The 20,070-nt window shown below is 39.3% G+C and overlaps 2 protein-coding genes across 4 annotated transcripts in view; one reads left to right on the forward strand and one right to left on the reverse strand.

The window, feature by feature from the left end:
* TMPRSS12 (transmembrane protease, serine 12) overlaps positions 1–5,382 on the forward strand; it is a 6,219-nt gene extending 837 nt beyond the window's left edge. Inside the window, exons 2-5 of the mRNA XM_009274414.1 lie at positions 19–249; positions 1,827–2,098; positions 2,905–3,047; positions 4,120–5,382. Coding sequence (XP_009272689.1) covers positions 19–249; positions 1,827–2,098; positions 2,905–3,047; positions 4,120–4,356 — 883 coding nt within the window. The 3' untranslated portion in view covers positions 4,357–5,382. The remainder of the gene's footprint in view (positions 1–18; positions 250–1,826; positions 2,099–2,904; positions 3,048–4,119) is intronic.
* ATF1 (activating transcription factor 1) overlaps positions 5,024–20,070 on the reverse strand; it is a 16,286-nt gene continuing 1,239 nt past the window's right edge. Inside the window, exons 1-7 of one of the 3 annotated variants that reach the window (XM_009274396.2) lie at positions 15,567–15,631; positions 13,432–13,560; positions 11,478–11,578; positions 9,761–9,891; positions 8,714–8,893; positions 8,452–8,611; positions 5,024–8,041 (exon numbers count right to left, since the gene is read on the reverse strand). In XM_009274396.2, coding sequence (XP_009272671.1) covers positions 7,897–8,041; positions 8,452–8,611; positions 8,714–8,893; positions 9,761–9,891; positions 11,478–11,578; positions 13,432–13,560 — 846 coding nt within the window. In that variant the 5' untranslated portion in view covers positions 15,567–15,631 and the 3' untranslated portion in view covers positions 5,024–7,896. Of the gene's footprint in view, positions 8,042–8,451; positions 8,612–8,713; positions 8,894–9,760; positions 9,892–11,477; positions 11,579–13,431; positions 13,561–15,350; positions 15,408–15,522; positions 15,640–20,070 lie in introns of those variants that run through there. The other 2 variants (XM_009274393.2, XM_019470791.1) reach the window with 2 other exon arrangements.

The raw sequence follows: 20,070 nt of genomic DNA on the forward strand, positions 1-20,070 counted from the left end.
TGCTGCTCTGTTTTCCAGTTTGAACGATACAACTGACTTCTGTTTTGCAGAGTGCGGACAACGGCCGCTCTTAGACAGCGTCTCAGGATCCCGGATCGTAGGTGGACACGACGCTCAGATCGGAGCGTGGCCGTGGTCAGTTAGCCTCCAGATTCACCAAGCTGGTGTACAATTTGCGCACGTTTGTGGTGGAGCTTTAGCTAATGAGAATTCAGTACTTACCGCGGGCCACTGCGTTACACGAAGGAAGTATGTATTCCTGCCAGTACCTCTTTTTATTACGCATGAGGATGGCATAGTAGGTCAGCAAAGCATCACCTGTGGTGTCTCTGAACAAATCAACGGGACACACACGGACCGAGCTCTCACAGTGCAGAACCGATGTGCAGACCCAACCTGTGCAGCTCCTGTTTACCGATACGGCCCGTAGGAGGGACTGGTCGTGGCGCTAAGGACCAAACACCGTCCCCTTGTCACCTTTGCCGTAATGGTCGTGTGTGGTGACGGCCGCCGGCCCAGCACAGGATGCAAAGTTATGTCTTTATAAGTCAACTTAGGAAGTCTTGGATACGCGCTTCTGGCTTGGCCCAGAACAACCTTTGTTATTTTTAATAAAGGGTCATTTGTTTTTGACAAAACAAAACCAGGTGACGTTTTGGTTAGGTTGGGGGCTTTTTTTTTTTTCTTCACGGAGCTCTAATTTTTCTGATTAATAGATTTTTCTAAACTAGTAAAGCTCACTGCAGAAAGCAAATGTTGCAATATTTAGATTAGAAATGTTACAATTCATTAGTTTTAACACTATTTCCATTTTTTCCTGTTTAATAAAATGAACAATTTGGCAGTTAAGTATTTTTTTTTTGGACAATATGGTAAAAACATGTAATGAACAATCTGGCACTTTATTTTTTTTTGGACAATATGGTAAAAACATGCCTTAGAACAGGCTTTTAACTGTACTTGCAGCAATTCTGCTGCATTTCAGCTATCTGATCACTGTTGTCTTTAGTCTTTAACACAGTTGCAAAATCTGCACACTAGTTCATGCAAGTTCATGTCGACTGTGTTGACATAACCATGACCTGAGGGGAACTGAACTGTAAAAATTGCTGAACTTTGGAATTTTACCATTTATCAGGACCTTGGTAGATCAGTTCCTTGTTTCTTTAAATGCACTTTTACAAACATTGATTTAGAGAGGCATTATATCGCAAACAATCAATTTAATTTTTATCTTACACTCTGGAGAATTTTGGAGGTTAATCTGAATTTTACAGCCTGCCCTTTGCTCATCACAGGCCAAATTCAATTCTCACTTATTGTCAGTGAAGATTTTTTCAACATACTTGACTAGAAATGAGGTCTGAATGACTATTTCTAAATTTAATATTAAGTTGATACTCATTATTTGTAACTTCTAGTTAATGGATTTCCCAAACCTAGGTACAAGCACAGTCTTTACAAGCATTCTGGGTATAAGACTGCTTCCTTTCTGCAAAATAAATCCGTGGTTTTATCTTTTTCAAAAGAATATCTCCTGGGAGGCCTCTGCTGAGGTGGGGTGGGAAGCAAAATCTGAGTATCAGCTTAAATCATTAATCTGAATTCACCTTAGAACAGCCATAACCAGCATTAGGCAAACCGAGTGTTCAAAACAGACAAAATGAAATTAGCCAAATATGTTCCAGAAAATATTTACTACAGAATTTTCAATGTATATTCCTAAAGGCGCATAAGCCAACAGTGAAACAATCGGTTAAAACAATGCCATCAAGAAACGCATTGACTTTAACGTAATTGTAAAAAATACATCAATTCTCTCGTAGGGACCCACATTCCTGGAGAGCTCTTTTGGGCGTGCATAACCTTTGGGAACATGGCGAACACGCAGCAAAAAGAAATATTAGAAGCATCACTGTGCACCCAGAATTCAAGAGAGAAACATTTGAAAATGATATTGCATTATTTGAACTTGATTCCGCAGTACGCTACAGTGACTACATTCAGCCTATCTGCTTACCTCCCGCACACCGTTACCCATACACTGACAATGAAACAGAATGCTTTATTAGCGGTTGGGGACGAACAGCAGAAAAAGGTAAAAATTTGCTTGCGTTGCTGATCAAGTTCTAAGCTACATAACTAATACGGGGTTCCAGACCCTCAAGCTCACCGAGAGAGAACTGAATTTGTTCAGGTTATGGTCTCGTCACACAACGTCATTAAATCCTTCCGCGATTGATTATCTTTCAGTGTTTTTTCCACTGAAAGCAGATTAGATCTACACAGATGTAACCAAAGGCGTAAATTTTCTAGCCTTTCTTCCACGTATAACATGAAAAAAGGAAAATAAACTAGCCTGACTTTCAGATTCATGGTACAGCTACTCAATGTTGTCTGCTAGAAATAGCTTTTTTACTGAAAAACAATTCTGATGCCGTGCATTGTGAACTTAGGGGTCCCCACGGATTTTACAAATGGCTGCATTCCCTCAAATTCTCTCTTTCATCACAATGAGCACAAACTTGGTATGATGGCAGCTGGTGGCGTGCATCTTTCTTGTGTGGAATCCCCATCTTGTGGGGATCATATAAGCTTGCTTGGTAAGTCACCTCTTATTTTGAGGTGAGCGTTTTGAGCAAGGCTAGTAAGCAGTATTGTTATCATCAATGTTTCTTCAGAATAAGAATTGCAAAAACGACATCAAATCAAAGTCTGCAAATCCTTAACCCACTTAAGTTTAAATCTGTTAGAAGTAGGCACGATCTCTCCATTAGGCACACGTCTAAACACGTACTGAAACATGCTTAAGCTAGCTGAACAGGGGAAAAAAGAGCACAGTAAGAATTGCTACACACAACAGCATAAATATTTTACCTTTCTATATGCTGTCTTCCATTAAAGGTAAAACTTCAGCTGTGTTAAAAGAAGCACAAGTGGAAATCATTCCTTCTAGCATCTGTAACAGTTCTGATGCGTATGGAGGTCTGGTTAACAACAACATGATTTGTGCTGGCTCCCGATCAGGAGGCACCGATACCTGTCAGGTAAGAATGAACACCGTGCCCGACCTGCCACTATGGAAAGCCCCAAGCCAGAGTCTCGGGGGCATCATGATGAGCAGCATTTGTAGCGTAATTAATTAAAATGGCAAAAATACTAAAGAGAAAACGTGTCAAACTGCAAAAGCAGCATCGTAAATAGAAAGAGAGATGAGATGGTGATTCCAAAGAAAAAACACATCTCAAAAACATACACGAAGAATTCAGCGATACTCAGCAGAAGACAAGAATAAGTGAAAGGAGAAAGACCGCAAACATATTTATACACCGCTTGCCACAGAGATGTCACTAAATGATATAACATTACACAAACATACGTGTGGCTACACACACGCGTATCACTGTTGTACATCCGTAGCGTGTGTGAAGCACACAAGCGTCTTGCCCGTTTTTATGCTTTTGAAAGAGAGCAGCAGCATTGGAAAGTGATACGGTTCAGTGGTACGGCAAAGTTTTTATGTAAATGCTGAGCAATCAGCATCTTTCTCAGAAAAGACAGTCTCGGGTCAAAAGCACTAGTGTGCAAACGCTGGGGCACCAGTTGTGACACAGAGACATTTATAATTAAAATCCGTAACGTATTTGTAAGTACTTTGTGGGATATACTTCCTGCTTCCCTCAGCAGTTTTCCTTTAAGTAGGTGATACGGCAAAGATTCAGGGTTGTGTATTCATCGCCGTGTTTCTTGGTACTTACACGTTGTGTGGACAATATATTCTCCTATTAACTGATGAGTGAGAAAGTTTAGGGAGACAAGCCTTGGAATGAAAAGGTGCAAAACCAAAAACAACAACAAAACTTCAGCTAAAGACACAAACTAATGCAGGTACGGTATTCCAGTCAAGGCAGTATCACCCAGCATCACTGAATTTTATCTTAATTTGTCCGTGTACTACTATCCATGTATTACTGTCATTATTACTGTCCAGTTAACTTAGCTGATTAAAAATAGGGGGGGGGGGGGGGGGGGAAGAAGTGGATGCATTACTGCCTTAATTCTACATTGACTCCTGGAAGGGAACGTATGTTACTAGTTTTTCGTATCGTTTATTTACAGGGAGACAGCGGTGGACCTTTAGCGTGCTATCACCCTAGTACCGACAAATACTATCTCATAGGGATTGCTAGTTTTGGAGTTGGCTGTGGCCGACCAAAATTTCCCGGGATCTATGTCCGTTTATCTCAATACAGAAGATGGATAAAATCTGAACTTCTGTTGAGCAACAAGGCTGTGAATCCCGTGAGCAGCACACTTACCATCTGTCTGACTGCGATACGTACAGTACTTGCGTAGACTTTCTAAAGGGACAAACCACCGCGTCGTCGTCGCAGAGGCTTGGCCTGCCCGTTTGAAAAGAGCGCTAACTCCCCTTTCAGAATAAATCTAAGAGCCAAAGGACATACACTTATTTTTAGAGGTCATGTTTGCAGTTGTGTTATCTTTTTTGTTTTCTGCCTTTGATATCCATACTAACAGTAGAGGAAACGGTAACAACCTTGACCCTAAGAATGAAATCGAATATAGAAACGTTACCAACTGAAAATACTCTTCTCCCACCCTATTTCTGTGCTTTTCCAGCTATCAGAAGCTTAAGTACTACCTAGCAATACTACCACGATTTTGTAGACGGCAGAGATGCTCCCTCTGCTGGGTGCATACAAAATGTCTTTAGTTAACAGTGGCTCAGCTTTCTGAAAACTAAAAAGGAAAAAAAACCTGCAGAAAGACAAAAGGTATTCTCCACTAATTATTTTTAGTGATGACTAAAATTTATGCACAAATAACTTCGTACTCTGACTGCTGGAAGGACACGTCAGATAAAAGATCTCTGGCTGCTGTTTCATAGACTAAATGTTTATTCTCGGCCACTGTAAAAGACCTGATACCACACAACGTATGCACATTTGCTCAGCACCGCTGTAGTACTATGTTAATTAAAAATAAATAAGGAACATCAGAATTATATTTTGGCGACTTTATTTACCAAGGTCAAAATTTGCAACCATCTAATTGTTTCGACAAATATTTACAATTCATATAAAGCATGTACTTTTGTTTGGAAATAACCAGCAGAACAGTATTAGGTTCTATCTCTCTTACTCTCAGGATATAGATTTTACTCTCTTACAATCTAGATTTTGAAGTAAATCCAAAATAAGTATTTCATGGTAAGTGATTACTTAAAGAGCAAACTCATGTTACTGTTTAATATTTCCATGATGAAAAAATAAGCTGCTCTTTCCGAAACGCTGTTTTAAGAGGATAAAAATTTACTAATGTTATGTCTGGCAGCACTACACTTGTTTCACTTGCTGAATACAGAAAGAATTGGCCACCATTTTTTTTACAGTCTTAACACTTGATAGCTTTTTTTATTATTATTCCGTATTACAAAAGAAGGTAAAGGAACAACAGCACACAGCGAGGATCAAAATACCATACAGAGGAGTTACCAAATTAGTTTCAGTACTGTAGGTCAAACCCTCTTAAACATATGCCAAAGAGCGTACACACACCTGATGGGAGACAGAGCGACAAGGTCCAATTCTCTGAGGTGCTAAGCACGTTCCGAGGCGTTCCCTTCTCCTGAAATTCCACTAACAGAAATGGGAGGCACCAAACCCCGCTTTTGGAGCGGGTGCCGAATGTAATGATGTTCTCAGCCTTGCTCGCTATTTTTGATGTGCAACAAAAGCCCTCCTTTTTGACATGATCGCAAACACAAACGTATACTCCAGTTTGGCCTAAAGGAAACGTATCGTGGATCATGTCCGTAACGATCATATATTTAGAAACTTTAGAAAAAAATGCATTTTTATAGCCTACTAACAATGTGATTGTGGAATGCAGTCTTTCTCATACCATTTGCAAAGAGCTCTGCTTGCTAAGAAGTCCATTAATTAAAAAATGAGTAAAATAAAAAATACTGACTGACCATATGATAAGCATTACACATCTAGGGAGTGAGTACATCTTTTAACTTCATTCAGATCTGAGCTAGCACAACACACACACGTAGCTCTAACACCTTTTTAATAGCATAGTCCATAGTGCAATTCCCGCTGACATAACTGGAAGCAGGATTCAGTCCTAACTATGGAAAATAGTGTATTTATTATTCATGCAATAAGCACTGCATACACGTTTTTCTATTTCACAGAATCACAGAACCACAGAATGGTTGAGGTTGGACGGGACCTCTGGAGGTCACCTCGTCCAACCCCCTGCTCGAGCGGGGTCACCCAGAGCAGGTTGCCCAGGACCACGTCCAGACGGCTTTTGAGTATCTCCAAGAATGGAGATTCCACACCCAAAAGAGTCCTGATCATGTCAAACATTTAATTTTAACCTGAAACAAATTAAAATCATACAAACTAGAATCTCTGATAGCAATCAGATCTAATGTGCAGATAATATCAACTGTGGGGAATAAAAAGCCCTGATCTCTTTTTTTTTTCTTTTTTTTTTTTTCCCAATACTCTTTAGGATCCTTTTTTTTTTTGCAAGTTGCCTACAGACATACAAAATTAATTCAAATATCTCCTACACCAAAGAGGATCTCGTTTGACTTTGTACTATCCATAAAAATATATGCTTGAAAATCTGGTTCACAAAATATTTCATTTGTTTACTAAAATGAAATATATAAACTGTCAAAATACGTATATAAACTCAATTTCAGAATTTGTAAAGATCACAATTTAGCTACAAAATATACCAACCATCTACCTGTTTTCAATAGAATATTTTCTTACAAAGATACCATTACTTTGCAAAATATCCCCTACCTTACAAAATTAGTCTGGAAATTTTGCACTACTTTCAGCATATAAACCATATATTAGAACCTCATTAAACCTTTGGTATATATCTTCCATTTTTTATTTTATCGTTCCTCTTCTATTTGGTTTAAATGTTCCAAAGCACAGTAGAATCTCCAGACAGAATAAGCAATGCATGTTTAATTGGATATATAATCAGCACACAATTTATTTTTCAATTATAGATCTTTATCATGCCCAACAACTAAGAACAAACTATTGTGAAATCATTCTTCAGAAACTTCTGTTCACCAGTACTCGTTCTACCACACCGTACTTTAAAATAATTGGATGTGTTGAATTCTCTTAAGAAAAGTCAACACCTGATTGCATGTGCCTCAGACATTTTCGGGACTAGGCCTCTCACTGCTTTCTGCAGATCCTTTCCAAATTTGATAAACACAGCAAACGTCGAAAAAAAACCCCCAACTTTTTAAGCTGTCAGCTGAGAAAGAGTAAACATAATTTATACCTCTAGCAAAGTATTAGCTTTTTTTATCATCTGCACCTGTAAATAACAACTTACAGGTTAAAATAAAAATATTTACATACAAATAACTGAAAGAAAAAGTAAGGATTGAAAAAGAGTAAGAAATCAAAACATATACTGGTTATAAATGTTACTAATAATGTCAACTATGGCAAGGATTCCATTTCATCCGCATTTTAATTGCAACCAAATATTGCCTCCGTTACAAGAGGTATTTGTAGAAATTTTCAAAGAAATGCTAATCACCTGCCTCGTAAAACGTGACTGTCCTTTTATTGTAGATGCAATTTTGACTTTATAAAGTTTCCAGTTGTGCCAGCAGGAATTTTGGTGAGGTTTTCTTGTTTCCTTTTTGTACTTTGTCACCAACATGTTGTAAATAAAATCTATATAGTCTTTAAGTTGTGAAATCTAGGTAGAAAAGTTTCATTTTTGACCTTTCATCTAGTTTAAAAAATTCAGTATAAAAAAAAAATTCTCCTCTGAAATTTAAACAGTCCACAAAAGTTTTACCTTCTTTTCTTACACACTTTTATGACAGTAAAGATCTTTCAAAGTTTTTAGCTCTTCAATTAGAGTTTTGTTCTGATTTTCCAGGACCGCAACTCGATTTTCCAGACATTTAACATACTCTTTCTTCTTTCTACGGCATTCTCGAGCAGCTTCTCTGGAAGACAAGCAGAAGTCATTGTTTATTTTAGATTTGAGACGTGTCTATTTTATGACTGTTACGATTCTGACCAATATGAGAGGAGAGAGCCGGCACTGCCATCGTGAACAAACCAAACTGACAAGTACACAACGATAGGTGCAGAGCATGAAATTCAACAGTATCTGGTAACACACATGGTAGTCAATCTGCAGGGAAAAAACAGTTTCTTTCCGCCAAACTGTGTGAGACGGAACACGTGGCGTGTTTTGGTCAGAATTTCCAGTGTTTTCAGTCGCTGGATGCAGCATACCATACTGATGGCGCAATCAGTAAAGTTAGCTCGCAAGACTCGTAATTTCTCCTTTGAAGATACATTTCAGCACACTAAACTAACAAATCAAAGCAGCCCACGTGCACTTACATACCTGTTCTTCATCAGCCTTATTTCTCGTTTCAACTGCGGATCATCTGTCTTACTTGTCTGTGATGTCAGAGTGACAGGAGATGTCATCACCACAGTCTGAGGAAGGGATGTGGTAGTTGGTGTGGTGCGGATCTGGTAAGTCTGCATGTCTCCTGACGCAGCTGTTGCGATAATAGCATAAGACATCAAAACGTGGTAGCGTTAGAAAGTTACACTTGCGTTAGTGATGGGGATTTCTAACCGTTGCCAGAAGGCGTACTCACTCTGCACTACCACCTGGTTGCTGGGTACAAGTATCTGTTGACCATCTGATGTTTGCGCGTACTGCAGTATCGTTGTCCCAGGCTGAGTACCGCCAGCATTTGTCATCGTTAGTGTCTGCAGACCTTGCACACCATCTGTACCTGGGCTGGCCAGCTGCAATCCATTTGCAGCAATGGCAACTTAAAGAAAAAGGAACATGCACAACAGTGTGTGTAGCTGTATGTTATAACATACAGATGAAGGTAAATCTGGAGGTGTACAGCTATTTCCACTGCTGAAAAATACTGCCAGTTTTGGAAGGCTTTTTTCTTCTGTCACTTTCAACTATCAGACCTTGCTGCTGGGTCCTTACTAAACATATCGGGTGTAAGTGGCCAGGTGTTGGTAGCGGGGGGAGCCGCAGGGGTGGCCTCTGTGAGAAGAGGTCTGGGACTGCCCCGAGCCGGACACCAGCTCCACATGGACCCACGCTGGCCACAGCTGGTGGAAACGTCCTTAAGAAAGGGCAAAAATCCGACAGGCAAAGGAGCGAGGGGCGGGGGGAAGTGAGAAACAGCAGTGTGAACACCACAGGGATGGAGAGGAGGTGCTCCAGGTGCCGGAGCAGGCTGCTTTTTGGCTCACAAGCACAATGAATACTAGGTGATAAAATCAAAGGAACGAATCCTTTTTTTTGCTACCTCCCTGATATCACAGGAACACCTTTTGGTGTGGCCCTATGATATATATAATGGTATCTTCACTGATCTTACGTTTTGGACTAAATCTAACACTAGAAGGCTGCTATGTATTCCGTAACAACATCCTTTGAATGTCTTGTCTTAATATGCAAAAATTAACACAATGAAGCATTGAGTTTATCTGGAGTCTTTAGATACCGGTCTATTGCCATGTAATAACAGTACTAACTTCATTAACTGTTAGATAAATAGCCAAACCTTTTGAGTTTCATCTTAGTCAAATATATAACAAAAAGAAAATCTGTATTTTGAGGCAAGTTGAATAAAAAAATGTGTCCAGTTAGGCACATATTTTGTATAACGTACTGTACTGTCCAGTGCTCGTCTGGTAGATAGGCGTGGGAACGGACATAGATGTAACAGTAGAGACCCCAGGACTCTCCTCATCTCCTTTTCTATCACGTGTATCTTCCGAAGAAAGATCTTTCAAAATTTTCCTATTAAAAAACAGAGTTTCTTTATCAGCTCTAATAGTAGGCAAAAACTAGAAATTACTGCAACAACAGTTACAAACTGCTACCCCTATTTTGTATTACAGAAATAAACACTCAAATTTTGATGTACAACACCTTTTGGAATTAACAAAATTTTGTATGAGGTGACTGCCTCAAACTCCTTCTGTAATTACACTTCTGTAGTTTATATAGTCCAGTTTTTTAGTTAAATATTTGAATCATTTTATGAGCTAGGAGCAATTCAAGTCAGCTACTGATTTATAAAGTATGCGTATGTGCAAATCAGCACAAATTCCAGATTTTCAATCATTACCCTCTAAAAGCCTTAGATGTTTGAACTGGTAAGCCTGCAGTGAAAACCTGCAGCATTTGCAGTAGATTTCAGTAATCTCCAGAAAAACGGTGCGCCGAAAACTAGCACTGCGGCTGCATCATTTCATTTCAGTAAAAGCTGCATCAGTTTCCACCATAAACATTTTCTGGGGATATATAACTGGCCTAATAAGAGGTTTTTCTGATTTACAACTTGATCCTCTAATTCTCTCAAGAATAGGCTTTGTATATCCAATTAAAACCAGTTTGCTCTCTCTGGTGTCAGAATAAACCACAAAGGAGTAGATTACTACAGAAAAGTTTAAAAATTAGCTCTCTTGCTCTTTCAGTACACAGTAAGACTTTCCATTTCTTTTCTGCATTTAATTTCACTCTTGCACAGCTTCTCAAACAACCCATGTCCTATGTAACAATACCCTATGAAACCAGGCACATCTCTATTTAAAAGAAGAACCAACGGAAGCATGAATTTTATGCATCTTACCCCAGGCCAAACGATGAATTAGTGGCAGTTATATGAAGAGAAAAGCAGAACTGACGACTCCTGATCCCAAACCCGCACGGCTAAACAGTTCTCCCACAGAAGCTCTGCTTACAGCTTGTCTTTTCCTATCCTGGCTACTTTAACTGAAGATTCAGAATTGCTCTTTTCCACCACCGTTTTTGACTACATGCAACATAATAAAATCCCTCCTAAATTATTTGTTCTGGTACGTAATTCAAGATGAGATAAAGCTGTCAGAAAGTACTAAGAAGAGTGGATAAAACATTCAAAAAATGAAAAGCAGTGGCAGAAGCGGGCACAATAATCACAGATAGGAGTACCAGGTAGGTTCATAAACTGTCTTCTAAAATTTTCAGAACGTTATTGTAAAAAAATACTAAATTTTGTGTTAAGTTTCTAACAAATTTATTATTTGAAAAGCCAGGATGTGGCATTTGACTACACTCCTCATTTCAGTAAAATGCTATAACTGAGTAAAATTACAGCTGATAAACAATTTTTCCTATGCCACATCATGTTGAAGCTGATGTCCAGTTAAGTCAAAGTTTTCTTGTAGCAAATGATAGCTAACATGGCATCCTCAAAACATTTACTGCATGAACAGACCCAATGCGTGTTTCAAGAGAAAGAAAACAACTTAGAGGTTGACAGAATACATGAAGCTACTGAAAGAAGTTGCTATTTTGGTTTCAAATAAAAAATTACAAAATATATTACATACAGTACTTACCGGTAAGATGGACGACGAGCTAAGATGCCTCGAGCTTTCTGTGAAGAGCCTATGCTATCTGATGAATCCTGAGAATCTTCACTCTCAGACAAAGAAGATACCTAAAAAACACATTCCATGTGGTTATCGGGTGCACTTCAGAAGAAATGCCCAGAATAGATTACACATTTTAATTGTGTATGAGCTAAAGCTGCATGAAAACTACACAAATGCAGCTAATTACAAAGAGAAAGAAAAAATGGTGGATTTCTAGTTTCAGTGCTATCTCCTATTTCTAGCAATTATCAAAGACTGTTACATTAGTAAGATCACAATGAAACAGACACCCCCCCCCCCAAAAAAAAAGGAAGCTCAAGAGATTCTCCCAAACTATTTATCACATTAAAAGCTGGAAAACATCCTCCATCTGAAGCTAGCTGTTCTAGCTGGATTAAACTGCAGGATTAATCAATCCAGAATGTTTAAAACAGCAGTGTGAAGAAATACAAATGGTTTATTATTTTCATAAAAATCATACAAGCCTAACTATCTCAACAGCTGATGTGGTCTGAAGAGGTAAGCCACTCCCACACATAAATTTGTCTAAGGAGCTGGTGGGAAAGGAAACAGGAACACCATTTATTTACAAAGACAAACATAGAAAATACTTGAAATCTTTTATGTAGACAGAAAAGCAGTGTATTTTGTTGGTCAGAATACGAGTCAAAGGAAAGTAATATTTAAGGTAGCAGCATATCAGGGAGTAAATATGCAAAGTATTCTCTGTAATTTTCTCTTTATTCCACTGTGTCCTCATACAGTTGGCACGTGTTATTTTTTTCTCTGATGCTCCTTATTAAATACAAGCTAACAAAACATTTATTTGTACTTATCTGTGTGCCAGCCACAAAAAGTCAAGAAGAATGCATGCAGCCCAGCATTTCTCACTTAACTGCTGCTACAGAGACAAAAAGAGCAACCTACTACCAACATTTAAAATAAAGCTGCTCATGTATTACTTTTTTTCCCCCCTTAGAGCAATAAGGCCACAACGTTCATAAATTACAGAAAAAAAAAAAAAAGGAAAGAATACAGTCAGCGGGGACCCTGCAACTAGAACACAATGATAGGGAAGGGATTAGTGGAGACTCAAGTAAAGACAACCTACTAAAACAGATGCTTAACTGTTTTCAGAAGAGAGAAATGTGTTTTCTTTTCCATGATCTGATGTTACAGGAACAATGATAGCTGAAAATGCATCATACGTTTACTTTTCATGGTTTATCAATTTAACGTCATATGAATAGATAAGCACAGTACAAAGGATCAGTGACAAATTAATGTGTTTAAGCGCGGTTCTTCCAGTCATTCGGCTGACTAGTGCAGTTATTTCACAGCGTAACTCCAATGCCATGCTGCCCAGAGAGCTCTCTGCAGCCAAGGACTGAATGAAGTAGTTACAGACTCGACTGTAAAATCCCCAAGGCACCCCTCTGAAGTGGCTTGTACAAAAATCACATGGCAAATGAGTAAGAGAATACTTAGGTACCACAGAAACGGAGTTACAGTGTATGTGAGGGGAGCAATCAACAGTTCATCCACCATCATTCAGGTCTACCTTTTCCAAACACACATTCTTCTTCACTGGGTTATTCTATACTCTCTTCATTTTGGTATTGAAACACACTGATTGCACGTCTGTTAGGAGCACCAACTAAAGAGTTGCGGTTTTGTTTTGGTTTTTTTATAAAGGGAAGCAATGTCAAATAGTTTAATTTCAACTCCAAAGGCAACTTTAGCACTGCAAATAATTTCAACATTAAGAACGATGTATCCCGAAAATACCGTCACTGGATGGCTCGCAGCAGGGCCCAAAAGGCTGCACTGTGGCAGAGTTAGTCTGACAAGCCGTTACAAGTCTTTTCACGTACATAACACAGGATTCTTGGTTGTTTAACAGACATTCTGTAGTTACCTGCACTGTTTGCACCTGGGGTGAGTGGATTACAGAAGAGGACTGCGCTGTCTGAATGACTCCCTGGACCTGGACTTGTTCTCCAGGAAGCTGAACAACTGTCAGGGGAGCGGGACCTCTTAGAGACATCTACAACAAATCAAAGAATCATTAACAAAAGCTGTAGTTTGTTCTCCAGTATTCAGAAAGCGTATATACATGTAGGAAAACTAGTGGAGAACATGCATTAGCAGATGCTTCTTTTAAGCCTAATTAAGTCACAGAAGGTATCCTTTACAGATATACATTTTTGAGATACATATCTGCATATAAAAAAGGCTGAAACAGTTACTTATTTGACTTAGGTTAGGGGGAAAATCAAACGTAGCATTATGTGCAAAAGATTAAAATGCTGCAACTTAAAACCAAGCAGTTCTAAATGAACCACAACGAAGCAGACTTCTTGAGAATCATCGAGACTGAGCACGATTGCTTTCATGTGACTCCATCCATATGCACAGATAAAGCCCCACATTTGTGGCGGTTCATTTTTTTAAGCTTTGATTCCATTTTAAGAGTGTCTTAGACTTTGATGAGCAGAAATAAAAGTGCTGAATAAGTAGCCTTAATTCTCACTAAAGTTAATAGGAGTTTAGCGCCCTATCTAAATCAAGATGAAATCACTGACAAGACTAGGGGCTTAGGACAGATCAGACTAACAATACTAAACTGATGCAGAAGGTAGCATGAATAATGTACATATTTGGTGTTCTTGGATTTTTTTTTTTAAGCAACCGGTACGAGGCTACGGTTCATAAAGTTCACAGAGAAGAAACCACAAGAGTTAAGCACAGCAAAAGCTGACCAATCTACTTAGAAAGTTCAAGGCACAAGGGCCGTACGAAAGACACCAGACCAGGAAGGAAACTGAAGGAGACAAGGTATGCAAGCTCTGGACAAGGAAGAAGAACAAAGAGCAGATGTTTTCCAAATAAAAATTACAGCATCTGTTCTTTAAGGTTTTAAAATGATCAATTTCAATAAATGTTGTAGCTGGAATCTAGGTTTAATTGGCAAGAAGTTAATTACTACTGCTACTCCTATTAAAAATACTTTTTACATTCTAGCAGATTTGTATTTTTGATGTTGAACTCGCACGAGCCTTTGCACTTAAAAATTGATTAAAGTTATACACAGAGATGCACAAGTAAATAACCAGTTTCCTCACCAAATTTCTTCACTACTTTTATTATTCTGGAATATACGAAAAGATGAAGGGAACATTAAAACTCATACAGCTAACTTTTCATTTAATACTACTTTCATATCATACATCATAATATTAAGTTACACTGGCAACCTTATATAAAAACAGATCAGAAAAACAGCCTGTAAACAAACAACAGGATGCTTGCTGATATTCTATCCTGTCTTTGCCTCATGCAGTTATCTAAATATTGCATCAAAAGCTACATCGCCTCCACAGGGCAAACAGTGGACGAGCTGCAAAACTCTGTTGTTTCACAGGACGGCTACGTGGCTGTGGGAGCAGACTTTACCTAGAAAGAGATGCTCTGTCAGAGGCAGAAAGTTGAATCATGAGAAATCCAGGACAAAGCTCTGAAAGTGATGTTACTTTGTAGTAAGTATGTCAAATTTCCAACTTCATATGATTTATTACATTAAATACATTCATGTTGGGCTAAAATCCAAGTGTTTCCATGGTGCTGAGCACCCAGGATTGCCATTACTACAAAAGGAGCTGTAAATGCTTTTTCTGGAAAAAAAAAATGAACATTAGGTCTTTGCTTCATTACTAAGCAGCTCCTGTATGTCAGGTCGATGACAATTGCAAAGGACGTACAACCTAACAAAAATGCTGGGCTGCATTTTTGCATTGTACGAGCACGAAATTTAATTTTGGTCTTTTGAACGCAAGCCATTTTACTAATTTTGTGTCGTCCATCAACAAACAAGTACATTTTTCTCAACCTTCTTTTGTTTTTTCTTCTCTGCGTGTTTCTAAAACTCAAGAATTAATATAGTTTGTAGTACATAAAAAACGGCTCTTAACTACCTCAAATGTTTGCTGAGATTTGGCCCAGGCTTTACCTGTTGAGCAATATGAGAGAGCTGAGCTGCCTGTAGTGTTGTACCTTGTACAGCTGATGTTTGTGAAGGCGTCACTGAACTGTTACTGCTGCTCTTGTGCACCTCTTCCATAATCAACTACAAGAAAAATAACGAGTTAAATTCAGTTAATGATAAATTTGAACAGCAGATAGGTGCCCAACTTCCACGGATATTTTAGAGAATCTCAGTGCATAATGCTTTTAGCCTTATTTGGACATTTTTAATTAGTTCTTTGTCCTTTGATGTCACTTTCTATTATGGAATAGCACAGCATTTTTTGTTACTTCCCCTACGATACCCCGAGCATTGTTACGCCTTCGCACGGGGACAAGAGAGGAAAGACACGGTGGGAGCCTTTCCACCCGCCCCGTGGGTTTGGGCAGGTCGAGCACAGCACCCAGCACGCCGCCTCTCGAGGCCTCGGAGCCCAGAGCGGCACGAACCCCCGTTTCGGAACAGGAGACAAGTCCCATTTCGCCCTGACAACACCTGCAGTCCAACCGTCTGTCAGCACCGGTTCAGACCTACCCCATGCTGAAGTTTACTGTCAAATGTGTTTACTGAATTTCCTGGTTTTTCATGAAAACAAACAAGTCATGAGATCTAGGAAGAAAACCAAGGTGAAGCATTTATACTGAAGAATACCTTGCTCTAAGTAAAATAATTTTCCAAAATATTTTACCCAAGCTACCAGCCAAACCTATTTTAAAACATCTGAAGGTGTATAAAAACAAAACAGGGACTCAAAATCAAAGCACAGAGATCACAATTTTGAATTTTAAACCCTGCAAAAGTCACTCCGTCTCCATATAATACAGTCAGTCACACTTCTCTCATTTCTAAGATTTTATATTTAACTGTTCAACATGTCTTGACAGCATCCCCCCTCCAATATTGGGGGATTTAGTGATGTAAAAACGCATGCTTTTAGGTGGGGTGAGTGGGCGGACCAGCCTAGAGCATTAAAAGATGATCGGTGAGTGTTAAACATTTTGTCACAGAAGGTTTGAAACTGTTGAAAGGACAGTTGCTATGAGACTGGAAATTACATTTCTTTCTGTGGAAATGTGAGTCATTGATTTTTCCCTACTGAGATAAACCACAGCTCTTGCAGCCTGACATATACTTAGAGGGTAAAAAGTCAATGTACACCAAGAGCAGAATCTTGTTCTTGCAATCCTTACTCATCTGAGGAGCCCCGCTGCAGAACTCCCCAAATAAGTTACTAAAACAGGACTTTGTGGAGAGAAAACTGATGGTTGGGCGATACGTGAAACCGTATCCTTTGTGGCACAGAACAAACGTTCTCTAACATATGATACAGCTTCCCAACATACTTATGTCTATAAACATACAACGATTCGTTCGGAGTTTAAGCTGAAGCAGCACAATGAAGGCTTCACTCTGGAATAAAAAGCTCACGGGAGCAGGGCAGTGCTTCAGCTGTTCCCAGCTTCTGGAAACCTTCAGCTAATCAAAACTACCCCGACTGCCTTTGCTAAGAGTATCACGTCGCTGCTGCTGCGAATGCAAGAGTGCTTTCCCCTCCGCATCGCCAGGAGCGTGAATCGGAGTCGAGGATCCCGACTGACACCCTGCTCGACTTCACGCCGCTCACGCCTGCAAGAAACCAGCCCCGGTGCAGCAGCGGAGCAATGCAATTCTAACATTTTCCTTCTTCAGTTGCTACTGCTGCAGAGCTCGCCTGAAAGTCGGAAAGACTGTTTTGGCTTTTTTTTTTTTTAAGGAAAGAAAATTGAGAACGGAAGTAATTTAAGTATCTTGAAGCGATAAAAAAAAAAAAGAAGAGCAGAATCAACGACAAGCATGTATAAGGGACGCAACTTTATATACCCTCTAATGTAGTTTTAGGTTTTTTAAAAAGGAAAATCTACGTTTTGTACCCCTGCAAAGGGAGACATTCTAAGCGTCACGAGTAAACAGGGCACCGTCAAACTGAAATCCAGTCAACAGCAAAAATTAAAATAAATTTCCAGTGCTACAGAAACACCCAATTCATTTCTGTAGTGCTAAACCACACTCTGTCTCTCCCTCCCTCTTTTACTGTTTTTCTCTGCCTTATTGTCCCATGAAAGACTCACAACAGCAGCAAAGTAGGCTGCAAGAAACAATGAAACTGATAGATACAAAACCACCCAAAATAAACAAACCGGGGAGAAAGCACAAAGGCTTTTGCTGATCTTTCTCTCATAGGTGTGAAGTCCTACTTACAGGAATAAAAGATAAAGTATTTCCCATTATTAACATGATTTTTCAAGTTCACTTCATCTCTGCTTGCTCTGCAATATTTAACTAAATAGTCATCCAACATCAATGAATCTTAGTAAAATAATATTAATAAAAAAAGATTTAGCAAGCGATTTTAACAAGGTGAAAGTTACTACTGCATCTCATATCCTCCACTGGATAAAGGAGATGCAACACGCTATTTGGCCTCGCACGACTGTCTCACAAGACGACCCACATGCCTCTACCTTGTTGAAACAACTTACTTAGCTGGAAAAACGCGAATTTTCCATTGGAATGGCCTTCTGTGAACACGTGAAACAGCAACTACCATCTACCAGCTTTCAGAAAGACGGTTCCACTGAAAAACCTCAACCTGCAAGTTCTCAAGCTTTGAAAAGAAGTACCAATGACGGAAAATATATCAGGGTTTCAGCTTTTTACACCACAGTTAAAACTACTTCCAGCAACAGAATATACATTTAGCTGAAACCAGCTGCACAGTTTGGGGTGAAGGAAGAGTTTTACACGTCACAGAGTACTGAGGGGAGGGAATTCATAAAAGCAACACCCGATGTTTTATCAGCCAGAAAATAATTACTGTTCCGATCCGTACGAAAACCATGTTTTTATGATCAGACAGGTAAGGATGATGCTTTTCAGAATAAAAACAATGCCTCCACACAGCTACATCTCCAAAGTAATTTCATTTAAATGAAAGGATTTTGCAATAGCAGTATTATGAAGTTTCTTTTGAAGGACTTTTAAACTTCTGAGAATCGGCGCTCTCCAGCCAAAGACACACATCTCACTTTAAACCTGAGTTTGAGGCTCAAACATATCTTCCTTTTAAACAGAAATGGGAACATCGCATTTCATTGTGGGCAAGTTCAATTTACCATCCTGAAGTTCACATATACCCTCCTAACACCATGTTCCTTACTCTGAACCACCACTCAAGAACCACTTAAAAAAAAACCCTAAATGACTGAGGAGCATCAATTAAAAGAGACAAATAAATAAACAAGAAAAACCCATTCCCACAACTCTCACTAATCCTGATGGAAAATATCCTAAACCGCTGCAGAGTCGGTCCCCTTACAGACATACTGCGCCTGCGCGGTAACGAGCTTCCCAAGACTTTACTCTGAATCACTCTTTACTTCAGTGTCCCATAAACAGCTCTCTTGTCCTTGCTATTTTGTTTTTGCCTGTTTACAATGCAGATTATCTGAGACAGTGATTGTCTCTAGTTAAATGCTCATAAAATGACTAAAATCATGGGTTCCCAGCCTCAGGTGAAGCTTCAAAGCATAATCAGGAGGCAAAGAATAAGATAACGGAATATAAAAGCTGTACGTTAAGGCAAGGAGAAGTGAGCTGTAGTGTGAGAGCACCAAAGGAAGAAACCAAGTTCCGTTTTGTCCTTCTAAATCCAGCAGAGGAAAGGCCCGAATATTTCAGTATTGAAATATTGTAAGAGGCAACTGATTTTTTTTTTAAAGACTTTATAAAGTCAGAAATCAAAGAATACTGGACGCAGAATTTTATTCTCAAATACTAAGTGACGAGTCAAATACTGACTTATACAAATTACAGAAAGTGAATTAAAACATTTGGTGAAATTATACTCAAGTAATCTGGTGAAATTTTGGATTTTTTAATGTCTCAAAACAAGCTGTCTTCACCAGCTACAGCAGTTAAAATACTGTTTACCTAGTTTTGCAATTAAGACACTCGGGGAAAGTTTTTTCACCCCAAAGACTGACAGAACTCCAGTTTTTTCCAGGAGCCAGTGAAAGACGGAGGCAAGGGAGAGCACATCCTACCAGCTCGTGCCAGAAAGCAAGCGAGGAGACTTGAGTCACCGTACCCAGTTACGGCTCCGGATTCCATTCTACAAACACACGTAAGGATACTCCTTAAAACTTCAGGAGTACTCCCCGTGTTTTCCTCCACTCACCCCCTGCCCCAGCCTTCTACAGTGAAACGAAGCTTAGCGAGCATTCCCATGACAAGCAGCTTCAGAAATAAAAGCCCGCAGTCTAAAACCGTATACGGTATATTGACATAAGCGATCTTGGTATTTGTGAGAGGAAATATCAGTGAGATCATTCACAAACAACCTGCATCCCGCTGCCTTGAAATCAACCCGGTACTCATTGCCGTGAGCGTCGGAAGACACGGCTCACGAAAACGGCACTCTGTCAAAATTAATGGGAAAAAAGAGGTAATCACTCCATTTTTCATCAGTCGATCTCAAGGGCCTCTGGAGAAGAG

Source organism: Aptenodytes forsteri, unplaced genomic scaffold (genome assembly GCF_000699145.1).
Source record: "Aptenodytes forsteri isolate BGI_AS27 unplaced genomic scaffold, ASM69914v1 Scaffold64, whole genome shotgun sequence".
NCBI lineage: Eukaryota > Metazoa > Chordata > Aves > Sphenisciformes > Spheniscidae > Aptenodytes > Aptenodytes forsteri.